Source organism: Oryx dammah, unplaced genomic scaffold (assembly GCF_014754425.2).
Source record: "Oryx dammah isolate SB20612 unplaced genomic scaffold, SCBI_Odam_1.1 HiC_scaffold_28, whole genome shotgun sequence".
In the NCBI taxonomy this organism is placed as follows: domain Eukaryota; kingdom Metazoa; phylum Chordata; class Mammalia; order Artiodactyla; family Bovidae; genus Oryx; species Oryx dammah.
This window is the reverse complement of record NW_024070212.1, coordinates 18,929,303-18,944,978: the sequence shown is the minus strand read 5'-3', so window position 1 is coordinate 18,944,978 and position 15,676 is coordinate 18,929,303. Positions and strand designations below refer to the sequence as shown.

The 15,676-nt window shown below is 48.9% G+C and overlaps 2 protein-coding genes across 7 annotated transcripts in view; one reads left to right on the top strand and one right to left on the bottom strand.

Annotated features, from left to right (window-relative positions):
- SETDB1 (SET domain bifurcated histone lysine methyltransferase 1) overlaps positions 1-6,893 on the top strand; it is a 29,244-nt gene extending 22,351 nt beyond the window's left edge. For all 3 annotated transcript variants that reach the window (XM_040230742.1, XM_040230741.1, XM_040230743.1), the window contains exons 15-22: positions 2,190-2,359; positions 2,879-3,507; positions 4,351-4,379; positions 4,495-4,627; positions 5,112-5,277; positions 5,640-5,851; positions 6,110-6,198; positions 6,374-6,893. In XM_040230742.1, coding sequence (XP_040086676.1) covers positions 2,190-2,359; positions 2,879-3,507; positions 4,351-4,379; positions 4,495-4,627; positions 5,112-5,277; positions 5,640-5,851; positions 6,110-6,198; positions 6,374-6,491 — 1,546 coding nt within the window. In that variant the 3' untranslated portion in view covers positions 6,492-6,893. The remainder of the gene's footprint in view (positions 1-2,189; positions 2,360-2,878; positions 3,508-4,350; positions 4,380-4,494; positions 4,628-5,111; positions 5,278-5,639; positions 5,852-6,109; positions 6,199-6,373) is intronic.
- Positions 6,894-7,137: 244 nt separating this feature from the next.
- CERS2 (ceramide synthase 2) overlaps positions 7,138-15,676 on the bottom strand; it is a 9,895-nt gene continuing 1,356 nt past the window's right edge. For 2 of the 4 annotated variants that reach the window (XM_040230746.1, XM_040230744.1), the window contains exons 2-11: positions 10,827-11,000; positions 10,286-10,403; positions 9,987-10,105; positions 9,703-9,760; positions 9,549-9,599; positions 9,222-9,314; positions 8,914-9,042; positions 8,594-8,700; positions 8,311-8,464; positions 7,138-8,134 (exon numbers count right to left, since the gene is read on the bottom strand). In XM_040230746.1, coding sequence (XP_040086680.1) covers positions 7,994-8,134; positions 8,311-8,464; positions 8,594-8,700; positions 8,914-9,042; positions 9,222-9,314; positions 9,549-9,599; positions 9,703-9,760; positions 9,987-10,105; positions 10,286-10,403; positions 10,827-10,999 — 1,143 coding nt within the window. In that variant the 5' untranslated portion in view covers position 11,000 and the 3' untranslated portion in view covers positions 7,138-7,993. Of the gene's footprint in view, positions 8,135-8,310; positions 8,465-8,593; positions 8,701-8,913; positions 9,043-9,221; positions 9,315-9,548; positions 9,600-9,702; positions 9,761-9,986; positions 10,106-10,285; positions 10,404-10,826; positions 11,001-12,166; positions 12,919-15,545; positions 15,561-15,676 lie in introns of those variants that run through there. The other 2 variants (XM_040230747.1, XM_040230745.1) reach the window with 2 other exon arrangements.

Sequence of the window (15,676 nt, the reverse complement as noted above, 5' to 3'; positions counted from 1 at the left end):
ACATAAATTTAAGCTGAATGCATATTGAAAACTAAGCAAAGGAAAACACTGCTATTAGTTTTAGCTACATTGTGTCATTGATGTTTTACTTATAATAAAAGTGAATCGTGTAACAATGTTTAGATTTGATAATGCTGTGAGTGTCCATTATAGCTTTTTTATAGGTTTGAAATGTTTCATAAAAGTATTTTCACATAACCACAAATATGTTCCTCCCCTGCTTAAAACTCTTTAAGAGCTTTCCACTGCACTTTGGATTTTATTCTGACTCTTAATCTTGGATCACAAGACAGTGTACTATCTGACCCCTTCCTATCTCTCTCCTTCCAAAACTGTTCCAACCACACTGATACTCTTCAGTGCCTGGATCCAGATCGCCCAGTGTTTGCCAGCCTACCTCGAGAGCCTTTGTACATACTGTGCCCGCTTCTTGGCATCCTCCCACTGTTGTTTGCATGCTTATCTTCTTTAACCTTGAGCTCTCAGCTTTGCTGTCACCTCCTCAGACCTCTCCTGGTCACTCTCAAACTAGGTCATTTGCACTCCTTTAATTCTCTCATTCAGAGTTTGTCCTTTTATAGTATCTGTGACAACTTTCACTTTATTTGTTGACTTGTTTTTGGTCTCTTTTTCCATTAAGAGATAATCTCCATGAGGGCAGGAATCTTATTTCTCTTGCTTACCATTGTATCATCAGCAAATTTTTACCCAGTGCACAGCGTATACTAACCGAGTAAATTCTGTTGAGTGGATGAATGGTACTCTGTTTAGCTGTTCTGAAAGTTTCACGTGGTGGTGATTAGTGGTGGTTGTTCAGTCACTCAGTTCTGTCTTGACTCTTCCAACCCTACGGACTGTATCACGGAGGCTCCTCTATCTATGGGATTTCCTAGGCAAGAATACTTGGGTGGGTTGCCGTGTCTTTCTCCAGGGATCTTACCAACCCGGGGATAGAACCCACATCTCCTACATTGGCAGGTGAGTTCTTTACCGCTGAGCCACCAGGGAAGCCCCTGGTGGTGACTACACCTGAATTCACATTCTGGACTGTCCTTTCCAAACTGATCCTGTTTTAGTTAACAGAGGATATGAACATTAATACCTTCCCCAGCCCAGTAGAGTTTTTGAGACCTAACAAAGTTCTTTCTTGATGTGGTATTGGTTACATGGTGTGTTCAGTTTGTGAAAAATTGTTGAGCTGTAGACTTTTACATATTCTTCTCTCTGTGTGTATTATGCTTTAGTGTTTTAATAAATTTAAAAACATACCTTTATAGGGCTGCTGTAAGGATAGAATAAGAGAATTATATAAAGCATAGATAAAATGCCAAACACAAAATATATGTGCTTGGTAAATAAAAGCTGCTGTTACCTTTGCCTAGAGAGATTTTGCTGACGTCATCAACTGACTGTACTGTTGTCATCTTTCTAAAAGCGATTGTCTTCCTTAAATTTACATACCAGAAAAATAAGAAGTTAAACCGTAACATGAAGTAGAGCATAAAAATAGATACTACCTAAAAATAGGACAGTTTTCTCAGTGTGTTATCTTCCTTTAATGTTGATATTTACTAGCTCTCTCTGATTAACTTCAATAGTTTATTTTTTAAATAGTTAAGTTGTAATACCTTAAACTAGATAGAAACGAGCTCCCTGAGAGGAGAGATCATGACCTTTTCCATTGCTGTGTTCCCACTGTCTAGTACAGCTCTTGGTGTTTAATAAATGTTCACTGAATAAAAGAATGAAAGTCAGTACCAAAAGCAAGAGTCCCGTGAACTTCCAGTTCCTCATCTTTTGCTCCCTTTCAGTGTCTATTATATGGGCTTCTGATTTCCTTAAATATATTTTATCGTATCAGTCTCTACAGGCTGACTTATTTTAACGGCTCCCAATCTATATTCACGTCCTGGTTCACTTAGCTTTTCTCCGGGTGTTAGGCATTCTTTTATTCACTGTTGCTGTCGTTAGTGCTATAAATATCTGTATTAATCACTCTTCCCCCTTCTGAGTTACTTCTTTGAGCTATATTTCCAAACAAATCGAAGAGCATAGACAGTTCAGTAAGTCTGCTTATTTAGATCATCACCTGATAAATGAGGACACCTTAAAAACTGCAACAGTTCTGTGAAGGTCACAGATGCTCTAGTCATCGTGACACGATTGGTTTTACTGTGATCTCCTCCCAGAGTGTATGAGTGTAACAAACGCTGCCAGTGCGACCCGAACATGTGCACAAACCGGTTGGTACAGCATGGTCTGCAAGTTCGTCTGCAGCTCTTCAAGACCCAGAACAAGGGCTGGGGCATCCGTTGCTTGGACGATATTGCCAAAGGCTCCTTTGTCTGTATTTATGCAGGTTGGTGATGAAAGGGTTTCTTTCTGGGGTTAGGACATGGTGGAACATTGAATCAGAGACAAGTTGAATTTAAGAATAAAATGCTTAACCTGTAAACTAGGAGAAAGAAGAAGACAGGATTTTCTTCTATAAAGAACATGAGTGATGTGCCTGTCTGGGTGAATCAGGAAGGGTCAAGAGTGCTTCAGGAGAACGAGAATGAAAAGGGATGAAATTGTGGACATGTTTCAGCAGAGAGAGACATGGTTTTAGAAAAAATGACATGTGTCATTTTTTTTCCCACATCACTCCACCCAGAGATTTAGCATAACTTAGGAAGAATGGGGTGGCAGAACGGGCAAGATGTAAAGCTCCCCTTTCTCTCACCGTTAAGACACTAAGGAGGAGGTATCATCAAAGAGAAACAAGAGACCATAATGAATGTTATTTGATGTACTGTGGGGCTGGGTATGGATGAAATGAACTTTATTCTTTCTAAAAGCTCCTCATAACCCTGGAAGGCTTTCTCTTCATTCCCAGGGAAGATCCTGACAGATGACTTTGCTGACAAGGAGGGCCTAGAAATGGGTGATGAGTACTTTGCCAATCTGGACCATATTGAGAGCGTGGAGAACTTCAAGGAGGGGTATGAGAGTGATGCCCCCTGTTCCTCTGACAGCAGTGGTGTAGACTTGAAAGACCAGGAAGATGGCAACAGCGGTACAGAGGACCCCGAGGAGTCCAATGACGACAGCTCAGATGACAATTTCTGTAAGGACGAGGACTTCAGTACCAGCTCGGTGTGGCGCAGCTATGCTACCCGACGGCAGACCCGGGGCCAGAAGGAGAATGGATTGTCTGAGATGTCTTCCAAGGACTCTCGCCCCCCAGACCTAGGGCCCCCACATATTCCTGTCCCTCCATCAATCCCTGTAGGTGGCTGCAATCCACCTTCCTCTGAAGAGACATCTAAGAACAAAGTGGCCTCGTGGTTGAGCTGCAACAGTGTCAGTGAAGGTGGCTCTGCCGACTCTGATAGCCGTTCATCCTTCAAGACTAGTGAAGGTGGGGAAGGCCGCACTGGGGGAGGCAGAGGGGAAGCTGAGAAGGCTTCCACCTCAGGGCTGGGCTTCAAGGATGAGGGAGACATCAAGCAGACCAAGAAAGAGGTAAGCAGTGGCAGGAAACTCGGAGAATTGTTGCTGTTATATAAGTTTGATGTGGTGACAAACTTTTAATGCAATCTCACCATGAGACCATGAGTGCTTTTGTTATTGTTTTTGACCATACCACATGGCTTGGGGATCTTAGTTCCTTGACCAGGGATTGAACTTATATCCCCTGCAGTGGAAGCACAGAGTTCTAACCACAGGATACACTGCCAAGGAATTCCCTCACCATGAGTCTTCATATGCAGATGATTTATTTGATGGATTTCTATGGCAAACCTGATTAATCTTCCCCCTAATACATTCCTATGGTGGTATGGTTGCTAAGTCATGTCTGATTCTTGCAACCCCATGTTTGTTTAAAGAACCAAATTATTTTACAATCAGCCTGCTGTGGGGAAAGTACCTGATTCATTCCAAAGTGGAGGATTTAAAAATAATGTTTAAAAACTGCTACCTCAGTTTATCTACATTGTTGCTTTCATTATAGTAGAAAAACAAGAATTGGTCTTAACATATTTTTAATGATGTTGAAACTTACCACATTACAGGTGGTAAACAGTCCCCTGACCTTGGAATATTCTGCCCATGGTGTTTTCCATGCACATTTTGAAACGCCCTGTTATTGGGAAGGGTTAAAGACCCCTCCCTGTGGGGCTTCCTGATGAAAATGATCGTTATTCTCAAGTTGGAGTGTAATTTCTCCATACACACCCCACTTGAGATAGTGTATCTCTTGCTGGCTAATATCTTTAGAGGTCATCTGAGGTGAAGTCTACAGTTGTTGGATATATTATCTAGAACCATGGAAACATTCATCTGTTCACTCGCTCTGTTTTCTAGGACCCTGATGACCGAAACAGGATGTCGATGTAAGTGCTTCACTTTTTTTACCTGTTTCCAAATCTTCCTTCTCTCGAGCCTACAAAAGCAGCCTAAGAAACAGCCAGTAAATCTGACCCCTCTCATGTCTTCCTCTCCCGTCAGGGTTACTGAAAGTTCTCGAAATTATGGTTATAATCCTTCTCCTGTGAAGCCTGAAGGACTTCGCCGCCCACCAAGTAAGACTAGTATGCATCAGAGCCGACGACTCGTGGCCTCTGCTCAGCCAAACCCTGATGTAAGTGGCCTCTCTCAAGCTGTGCCTTACCCACCCTCCTGTTTTACTCCAGAGTGTGCATAAAGGAGCGTTCTTCTCGTGTCAAGTCTGTCACCATAATTACTGTTGGGTATTTTCTTGCTTCTCTGGTCTTGACTTCCTGCCTCATTTTCCTTCATCCAGCATCTAATCTTGCTATAGCCTCAACCCCTTCCTGCCTAACTGTACCTAAAAGCAGGGATTCCAAGGGGCCCTTTCCATTTACTTGGTTTTTTTATACATATATATTTTTTGGCTTCACTGGGTCCCACTTGCTATATGTGGGATCTTCCATCTTCCTTGCAGCATGGAGAATCTTATTTGCAGCTTGTGGGATCCAGTTCCCTGACCAGGGATCCACACCAGGCCCCCTCTGCTGGGAGTGTGAAATCCCAGCCACTGAACCACCAGGGAAGTCCCTCTCCAGTTACTCTTATTCCTTCTTTTCACCCTTCTGCTTCCTCAGGATATCCTGACTCTGTCCAGCAGCACAGAAAGTGAGGGGGAAAGTGGGACCAGCCGGAAGCCCACTGCTGGCCAGACTGCAGCCACAGCCATGGACAGTGATGATATCCAGACCATCTCCTCTGGCTCTGAAGGGGATGACTTTGAGGACAAGAAGAACATGTCTGGTAGTCTGGAAGAATTTGTGGCGTAGTAAGAAGGAACCAGTAGGGGGAAAATTCAGATCTTAGAATTGAAGCATCCCTGGGAAGACTCCCTGACTCCCAGCTAAACTGTTAATAATGTGTGATATATCCCCTCCCCCTCTTCTTTCCAGTTGCCTATTCTTTTCCCTCTGTTCCTGTATCCAGCAGATCTAATCCTGCTTGAAAAAAAACTGCCACCTTGGGCCTTTGCTTCAGAGTCTCAGTTTATTGGTATTCCTGAGGTGCACTGGGTGGGATAAAAATGGAAGCAGGAAAAAAAAAAGGAAGTAGAAGGTCCAATCCTGAGGTAGGGTGGACCTAGCCCCATTCTTCTCCTTGTCCAGGTCCAATGAAGCGCCAAGTGGCAGTAAAATCCACCCGGGGTTTTGCTTTGAAATCAACCCATGGGATTGCCATTAAATCAACCAACATGGCATCCGTGGAAAAGGGGGAGAGTGCACCCGTTCGTAAGAACACACGCCAGTTCTACGATGGGGAGGAGTCTTGCTACATCATCGATGCCAAGCTTGAAGGCAACCTGGGCCGCTACCTCAATGTGAGACCCCTTTCGCTCACCTGTATATGCTGGTTATCCCCTAGTCCTCACATTTCTAGTTCTTTTAAATACAACTACATAAACCCACCTTTTCTCATTAAAATTCTTGATTGCAAAGAATCTTAAAAGAGGTGGCTTTCAAAATTTCTGTTGCCATGGGAGGATCAAATGGCATTATTTTCATCCAGCGCTCACTCACCCCACAAAACCAGATTCTGTTTCCTTGGTTCATAAGTGAATCTGTACTTAAACCTACAGCACAGTTGCAGCCCCAACCTGTTTGTCCAGAATGTCTTCGTGGATACTCATGATCTCCGCTTCCCGTGGGTGGCCTTCTTTGCCAGCAAGTAAGAGGGAATCAGGAAAGAGGATGGGTGGGTGGGAAAAGCCCAGGTTGGGGAGGGGCCAGGACGTTCAAAGGGCCTCTCTTTCATCTGTGATCCAGCTCCCCCTACACATTCAGTCATCGCAGGCCTGGGTTTCTGCTGTTTGACCACACCCCTTCCTCCTCTTCCTCTTCAGGAGAATCCGGGCTGGCACGGAGCTCACCTGGGACTACAACTATGAGGTGGGCAGCGTGGAAGGCAAGGAGCTGCTTTGCTGCTGCGGGGCCATCGAATGCCGAGGGCGTCTTCTTTAGAGGACAGCCTTCCTCCCGACCTTCTGAGCCTTCCTGAACTGCCCTTTCCTCAGGAACTGGGTCTTCCTGACTGTTGAATTCTGACCCCCAAGTTTCTAGTCTAGCTACTCCTCAGCTTCTAGTAGATAGAAATGGGGGTTCTGGATCAGGAGACCCCTTCCATTGCGGTGCTAGCAGGCAGGGTCCCTCCCCTGCCTCCCGAGGCACTGGGGGTGGGAGAGGTTACCACTCTAACCTGGGCCTGACATCCCCTTCAGTCCTCCTGTGGCTCACCCCTCCCATACTACGTTTGTTCAAGTGTTCATTCTTCTAACAGACTATTCCTAGAATGAGGGCTGTGTATTTTACTATCCCTGGTTTGTATTGTTTCTTGAAAGTCTTTTAACAAGATGTGAAAACTAAGATTGTGATTTGATTTCTTTCCCTCGGCTCCCAGTTCTAGGCCTTGATGAGAGATGAGTTCCCCCTCCACCCTTCCCAACAGGCAGCTGTCATTAATCCTGACCTTTCTCTACTTTTGCTTTTTCTTATTTGCCATGTGATATTTTTTAATGTTACATAACCATGAGGAAGGCATGAAGAAGACTACCTTAGTTTATTTAGTTGATCATTCTTCTCAGTTCTTAAGAGTCTCAAACATTTGTTGCCATGTTTTACTTAATCTTTAATATATTTTAATTAAAAAAAAACCATTAACAGTACATTTTGGTCTGAAGTGGTCCCTCTGCTGAAATGCCAGGTGCTAGCTGTAATTCAGGCTTTAAAACCCAAACCCCAAATGTTTAATAAATAAAAATTAGAACTAGTTGCCATTCTACTCCAAACCAGCTAGCCTAGGGAAAGAGGCCAGAGAAAGGAGGCAGTAAGATCTTGGACCTGTGACTACAGGGACAGCTGGCAGAGAAGTAACAGAAGACTTCTGAGCAGTCCACATTGTGGCCCCCACTTTTTGGCAGAGGTAGGATAAGGGTCACGTGCACCCGCCTACACTCGGTTCATTTGGATCTTAGAAGGGAAAAAGTTAAAAGTCAGCTCAGCTTTGGTTTCTGGTCCAAGTTAGGGAGATTAGAAAGGTGAGCCTTGGTCCAACTTTGGCAGAATGAGGCCCACAGGTGGGACAGTAAGGCACGACCCTGGCTCTGGAGGTCCGGGAGTCAAAGGCAGGCAGACAGGGCCAGATTCTGAAGAGTAAGGAATGTGACTTATAACCCCCACCCCCAGAACTGAGGAAAGGTCTCAAAATCAGTAGAAAGGACAACCTGGAAAATAAGACCAACCCCCCTCCCACAACAAAGGATATAACCAACCTCCCCATTCATGGAGATAGGCTGATTAGAATTTGGTTTAAAGGCAACTGGGTGACAGAAGCAGGGGATGGGGGCACAGAGAAGAATGGCTCCTCTTGCTCTCTCCTCCTCCCCAGAGCTTAGAGTGACCCTGTGGGAGGGTGGGGTATTTCCTTGGCTTTATACGTTAATCTGAGGGGCAGCAGGGACAATGGTTCAGTCATTCTTACGATGGTTGTTGTTGAGGATGGGGTGGCCATTGGCCAGGGGCCGGTTCTTTGCTCCTCCCCCAGCTGCAACCTCCTCCCCCTCTGAGCTCTCTGTTTCTTCCCGGTCACTGCGTTCATCTTCTACTACCTGTGAAAGGGATGAGCAGGGTTACAAACCCCTAAGGACTGCCTCTCGGTGGGCTTTTTCCAGCTATACCCAGGGCCCCACAGTAGGTTTTAGAGGGTTGCTGATACGGGAGGGAATTTGGGCCATTCCTAGAATTGAGAGTAGTAGGGCCTACAGAATGGGGACAGAACCATCACCTTTCCAGTTATGAACTTGTGGGCCATGCGCAAAATGAGGTAGGCCCAGAAGATATGCAGCAGCTGTAGCACTCCCATCATGAAATTGAAGAAGTAATAGCCAAAGAAGGCGGGATAGAGCTCCAGTGGGTACACCAGCGTGCAGTGCAGGATCCTTGGGATGGGGAGAGACAAGAACGGTTAACACAGAAAGGAGGGGGTCAAGACTGAGGACAGACAAATAGGGCCAGGGAGAGGATTCCTGACTTCTTCAAACAGGAATGTAGTCTGGTATCCTACTCACCAGAAGGGCAGGATGACCAGGCGGGTGATGATGAAGACGATGGCGAAGACGATGAAGATGTTGTTGCAGGTGTTTTTCCATCCCGCGTAGTTAAACATCTTGGCTGACTGTGTAGATAGCCCCCACCTATCATCACGGGCTCCTGACTCCCATATACATTCATACATACATCCCACTTAACCAAACTAGCTCTGTGCCCCAACCTCTTTGGTCCCAGGAACATCCACCCCCACCCACCACTACCCCCAGAAAAAGGATAGAGGGACAGAAGAACCTGCACCAGGGTCTCTAGGCTTGAGGAAATGCCCAGGAAGCCTGACCTCTAGCAGGTAGTCAGAAGAGTCGTGCAGAGCCATGATGAGAGTCCCTGCTCGGACGTAATTGGCAAACCAGGAGAAACTGATGAGGATGATGGTGGCCACGTGATGGATGATCTGCTCCTTGAAATCCTGTAGGAAAGATGCAGCCTCCAGAGGACTGTGTCCTGTTCCCTAGCTTCCGTTCTTCTCCCTTGTCTTTAATTCCACTTATCCCACAACTCCATCCAAAGCACCGGAAGTCAAAGGGGAGGTGGTTCATACCGGGCTTCATTTTGGCCCCTACTCAATGGTACAGCCCCATGGCTCACCTTTCGCTTGACATCAGAAGCAATGCTGAAGAGCAAGGACCAGTAGAAAGACAGTTCAATCATGTAGTACCAATACTGGGAAGGGATGATGCTCTGAGAGAGAAAAGAGGAAGTTTAACGGACCCCAGAGCCACTGGACCCAATGGTCTCGCCTCTCCAAACCCAGCCCTCCTTGCACTTAAGATTAACACCATGACTGTAGTCCTTTCTGCCACGTGTCTGAGATCAACTCTTCACAAGGATGTGTATGTCCCAATCCTATCCACTGATTCTCACCCCACATAAGGACTAATTACCCCATATAAGGAATCAGGACCCATCACGTACCTGTATGGGATATCCCTCCCAAACTTTCCTCAGGTCATAGAACCAGGGTTTCTGCAGAGAGATGGTAAGAGGTTAAAGGAAATTCTGGGCCTCACCCCACTTTGCCAGAGAACCTACTCCCCTACCACTGCTCCCCCAAGTAATCCCCACTCACGTCTACAATGACAGCTGTGCCGGCAATGAAAGCAATCAGGTAAAATGTGAATCTCCAGCTGGAAGAGGAAACAGAAATGGCTAGGAGAGTGGAATGGAAGAATGGCACAGCCCTCCACCCAACCCCCAAATTCCTCCCCCCAGATACCCTCAAGGATATATTCAACCAAATGTGCCTCCTCACCCAGGAGTAATCTCTCCATGTACAGTTGCAGGCCCCCCCCCAAGCAAAACACAGCAGACCTTCCTCTGCCACCCAGTTTCTCTTGCCTCAACTTCCCCTACCTTGCCTCTCGGAACTTCTTGAGGAGACTGGGCCGGTCCTGGTTGCGACGGCGGCGGAACCAGCGCTCTACCTGGCGGCCGGAGAGCCCACTCTGCCGTGACAGAAGCTCTACATCTGCCTGGGTGGAGTGAGAAGCCCATTGTGCTCAGCTTCACTCGCCCTCCCCACCCCTCTGCCAGTAATGACCCAAGTCGGCCTCATCTAAAGGGAAGGGGAGATGCCTTCCCATCTCTTCACCCCATCTCCTCACTCCCTACCAGGACTCACTAACTCCCAGAACAGGGTCTGCAGCTCATACCTGTTTGGGCTGCTTGCCACTGGTCATGTAGAAATGCTCCAAAGCGGGGTTGGGAGGTGCCCGCAGCCGGGTTTTCTCTTTGACATTCAGGAGGGCAGCCAGTGGTGTAGCCACATAACTGGGGAAGGGATAGGAGTGAGGAGTGTCTGACTCTCTTGAAGCAGGCAAGCCTGGTAGCCCCTAAACTAGAGGGCCTGGAGGGGGATATTGCAAGCTCAGGCAACTTTACCCTGGGCCTCAGTTTCCCAGCAACCCCCTCTCTGGCTGCCTTGGGCTGCCCATAGCTGACAAAGCTGCCTGTGTTCACTAGCCACCAGGCGGGTGGAGGGCAAGAACAAATAACCATTGAAGGAATGGGCCTGGGGGTGCTGAGCCCTCAGAAAGACAATGCTGCCTTTAGTGGGGGGCACACAGTAGGCAGGGACCTGGGTGGTGAGAACACCAGTGTGCAGGACCAATTAAACAGCAAGAGACAAACTCAAAGTACAAGAAACTGCGGCTGGGAGCCAAGGAAGGCATGGGGGCAGGTTGGTATGCTCACAGCTCAAAGAAGTATCGAATGATGAGGAACAGCAAGGCCAGGGGTAGTGTGATATAGAGGTCAGAGGCTTTGGCGTAGACACGTCCATCTCGATCTTCTAGATCAGCCCAGGTTAAGTTCACAGGGAGCCACAGCCGTTCCCACCAGAAGTAGTCATGTAAGGTCTGGAGCATCCTGAGTGAGGAAGGAAGTAGAGGGCATCAAAGCAGGCAGCAGTGCGGAAAGAGACAGATGACAGTTTTCACAGTGTAACAAAAAGAGCAGGGGCAAAGCCTCAAGCCCTGGGCTCTGGTCTTGGCCATGTGGACAAATCAGTGTGCCCATCTGTAATATAGTGGCTTTCCAGTTCTAACAGTTACTCTTAATATCAACCAAAGGTGATGTTAACAGCCCCTGGAAGTCCTGATTCCCTAGACTTAATTAAGAACCTTGGGGTCTGCCCATCATTTTGCTATTCTCACGTGGAAACTAGACAGGATCTAGCCCTAGAAGCCGTGGGCAAAAATCTTAAGTGAAATTAGAGTCATCCTTCCTTCCCCCCACCCTCCAACCTCTTCCTAGAGCTCCCATGTGTTAGTCACTCAGTCATATCCGACTCTGTAACTTTATGGACTGTAGCCCGCCAGGTTTCTCTGTCCATGGAACTCCTCAGGTAAGAATACAGGAGTGGGTAGCCAATCCCTTCTCCATGGGATCTTCCTGATGCAGGGATCAAACTCAGGTCTCCTGCATTGCAGGCAGATTCTTTACCATCTGAACCACCAGAGCTCCCAAATCAACCCATAACTGGAAGCTTCCTTGCCAGGGAGCCCAAGAAAGGATTGTAGGGCTGGGGCAAGGCCTTCCTCCCCCTTCCCTATAACCCACTGAGGCAGCAGGTCCTAGGGAAAATTAAGAGGCCAGAATAAACCAAAATTATGCCCCCAAATAGTGCTAAGCTCAAGGACAATCAAAGGACACCAAATATTGCACACAAGATTAATAGCCCATGCCCAAGCCATCCATTCCCAAACATTTAGGCAGAAGGACTCTATGTGAAGCCTATTCTCAGAAACAAAATGAAGACAAGGCTGCAGGGAGTCAGGAGTTGGAGGATAGAGAGTCAATACAGCAGACTAAGACATCTGGTAGAATTAGGAGCTATTTTGTATTAAGGCTCCTCTAGAAAATAAAATGCTAGTCTGCTCAGGGAACACCCATCACAAATACCCTCAGTGCTCAGGAAAGACCTGCTGCTTTGTACCACCTCCCTCCCCCGTTTAGTCCACAGAAAGGGAAAGGATCTACGGGTGGTGACCACTTGGATACCCAAATGAAGGAGGGTAGGATCTGAAGCTCACGCGGGGACAGAGCTACTTGGAGCTGAGAGAAGGAGCAAGATGATCGTGTAGAATCACGATGGTGGCCCACACAACTGGCAGTCCTAGGACTCAGCAGTGAACCCAGTAGGATGACAAGGCCAAAGCTTCCAGGCGACCAAGCCCTCATCCTCCCAGGAGGGAGGCCAGGTGGGTGGTCTCCAGGCTGGCCTCGAGACTAAAAGCTGATACAGAACGAAGGTGGTCCCCTCCCAGCTGCGGAGGAAAGAGAGTCGGGAGATTGTTCTCTGCTGTGAACTGGAGACCAACCGGTGCCTCGCCGAAGGCTGATCATATCACAGCTGAGCTGGGCTGCTCCTCCGACAGCTCCACCCCCACCCACCACCGAAGCACTTGCGAAATCCCTCTCAGCCTGTCACGGGTCAGCATTTCAGCTCAAGGACTTTACCCTCTTGTCCCCACTCCTGGTCACTGCTCTTTCAGATGAAAGCAGAGGACAGCCCTGACAGTAAAGGAGTTTCAGCTCCACCCGCCCCCAACAGCACGCGTACTACACACATACGTACACATACACACACACACACACACACACACACACACATTCCAGGCCTCAGCTCCTGAGGACACTGCCCCGTCCCTCTCCACCTTGGCCAGAATAAATATTTAATTAGTTAAAGAGATGGAAGCCTTTGGAACTGAACAAAACTAAACACAGTTATCACAGTAGAATTCTCCCCACACGACAGTGCACACAGACACACTTTTCTTTGAGAGAAGTTGTAGAAAGTGTAGAGTAGAGAAGGGACAAGGCAGAAAGCCTGCATGTGGTGGCACACCTCCGGCTCTTCTTGCCACCTTCTTCGCTTAGTCTGATTGGAGGTGAAGAAACAGGCCTGACTCAGTCACCTGACTGCTAGTCCCTTGGAGCCCAATTTGTCCTCCATTGAGGACTAAAGCCAAGGGTACTGTCTGGCCTAGACATTGGGCCCCATTCCTACCCTGGTCAGGGGAAACCGGCAGGTAAGTTTCTTTTGTCACAGATATTTTGAGGATTAAAGATTCAGAGGGCTGGCTGGGATCCTGGAGGCTAAGAGTAGAGTCCCTCTCCATGACTCCTGGGGGCCCAGGAATGCCTCATGCCTACAAAGAAGGTGAGGAGCTGCAGAAGCAGGCAGAAAGTCAGAGATGGGTCAAGGCCAAGCACCTGGACAGTGCAACCATCTCAATCGCAGGACAAGGTAGCCCCTGGCCCCTGCCTGCTCCAAGCAGGGAGAGCAGAAGATGGTGTGAGCAGAGAGTGTGCTGTGTCGTGTCAGGAGTTCTGAAGGGGGGCTCTCTCACACCCGGGTTTCAGGCTTTCTGTGACCACAGCCCTCCCCTACTGGCGAGCACTTCCATTAGCAGAGGAGTGGTGGCCTGGACCCTGCCCCTCGCCCCTGGGGCCTAGCCCAGCAGGAAGAGGCACCAGATTCAGCAGGGTCAGGACTTCGGACTCCCTGTGAGAGGGAAGGGAAGACAGCAGGGGCTCCCGGCCCGCCGGCTGCACTTACACATCCCCACAGAACCTACCAGTCCACTCCTAGTGGAGTCCCTGGCACACCAAGCCAAGGAATGGATCTCAAACAAAAAGGTGGGTCAATAAAAGGGGATGTGCCTTCGTGCCAGGGAGACAACCTTGCTTTTCTGGGTCACATTACTTAATTTCCTGGTGGAGAAAATCACACTCAAACAATTTACTCCCCAACACACATGAAGAGACAATAGGGTATGTTCGTGTGTATGTATCTCTGTCTCTCTCACGCACAAATACACCTGCCTCAGAGACACAGACACCACTTTATGAGGCACAGCTGGAGAACGGCCAGCTGAGCAGGGATTTCATGGGCATTGGATTACCAGGAACTTGAACAGAGCTCCACCCAGCTGCTACCTTTTGCCCCAACTCTGACTGACCCGTCCCACTCTCACAGACAGATGAAAAGGGGCAGAGAGTCCCCAAGGGGACTTGTAGACCCAGTCTGCTAGGAGGGCAGAAGTTTGAGGCTATGAGGAAGAGATCTTACAGACTCAACGTGATAACAGTCCCAACGGCTCTCAAAGTTTGGAGAAATAATTGAAGAAGATACAATACGATCAGTAAGGGAAGATAGAGTGACAAAGACAGGATCCCAGAGGTTCCCAGCTTCCACTGGAGCCTGAGGGACTACAAAAAAGAAGTGGCAGAGGACCTAAATAGTCCAGCTTGTTGAAAACTTTTTCAGGCAGCTACACCAGATCACAAAATAGAAAGCTGCGAGCAATGGATGAAGCCAAGGAGAGGTGTGTCATCCCTCCAGGCTGAAGTAGAGCTCTCAAAATTTTAGTTTTCTGCGGGCCCAACACAGCCAAAGACTGCAGGAGACTACAGCCCCCACGGGGAATGACTGACAAGTTCAAGAAGTAGACGGGGATGCCAGGGGGGCCGTGCTAAAGGCACAGTGAAGGATCGGCCAGCCTGTGGCCAGTGACAGGGGAAAGTGAAGGCCCTCCCTCCCAGGGGGAAAGCTGGCCAGAGGCCCCAGTGAAGGGAGTGGATTGTGGGGTACCAAGGAAGACAAGGAACTCTCTTTAGAACAGGGTTTCTACAGGTCACTATATGATTAGCGTCAGGCCCTGAGGGAGGAGGCTGCAGACAAACCCTTACCCTTAGAAGCCCCATCACAAGCCCAGTCAGCCACCCACATTAGGCCCAGCCACCTGAAGTCTGCTATGGGACTGCAACCTCCGCTAACAGATGTGGGAGTGACTGCCTGCTGGAGGCCTTTCCTGATTCACTTCTGCGGAAAGGGTGGCTCACTCCATTCCTCAGGATCCTCAGAAGCCCCTATCTCCTGTACCTGCAACTCAGGTGAAGGATCAGATTTTGACACCAAGAGTCTACCTTAGGAAGCGAACCTCTAAACTCAGGCCAAAGATGAAAACCACACACATGCAATTAACCTACTTGCCAGAGAGCCTCCGGGCCAGGAATTAGCAAGGTGAGGCCCAGAAAACCAGTTTCACCAGCAGCTCCCCCTACCCCTGTCCCACACACCCCATAACGGTATAAGAGCCTTAGCCACGGGGCGGGGGCCAGGGGCAGACACTCTGAGCCACTCCTTCCTGTTTCCCGTTAAGCACATGGACGCTCTGACCTCCCTCCCGGGGTGGGCACAGTGAACCAATTAGAAAAAGCAAGACCCTTCACTCTCCTCTCACTCTAGCCACGGGATCCCCCAGCCAGGGGCCGCGCCGCGGGGTCTCTGCCAGGCAGGGGGCTCTCATGCAACTGCTCACCAGACTTTCTCTCCTCCCCAACAAAAGGGCGCCGGGCGCTCGGCCGTCCGTGGGCAGCCCCGCGTCCCCAACTCCCAGCTCCTACCTGTTGCCCAGGAGGACTAGTCCGGGCTCCGGGCGGCGCGCTCGAGGACGCCCGGGCGGCCGGCCAGCCTGCCCTCGGGCGGCGCTGGGGGCCCGGCCGCTCCCGCGAGGCGCTCCGGCCCGCCCTCCGCC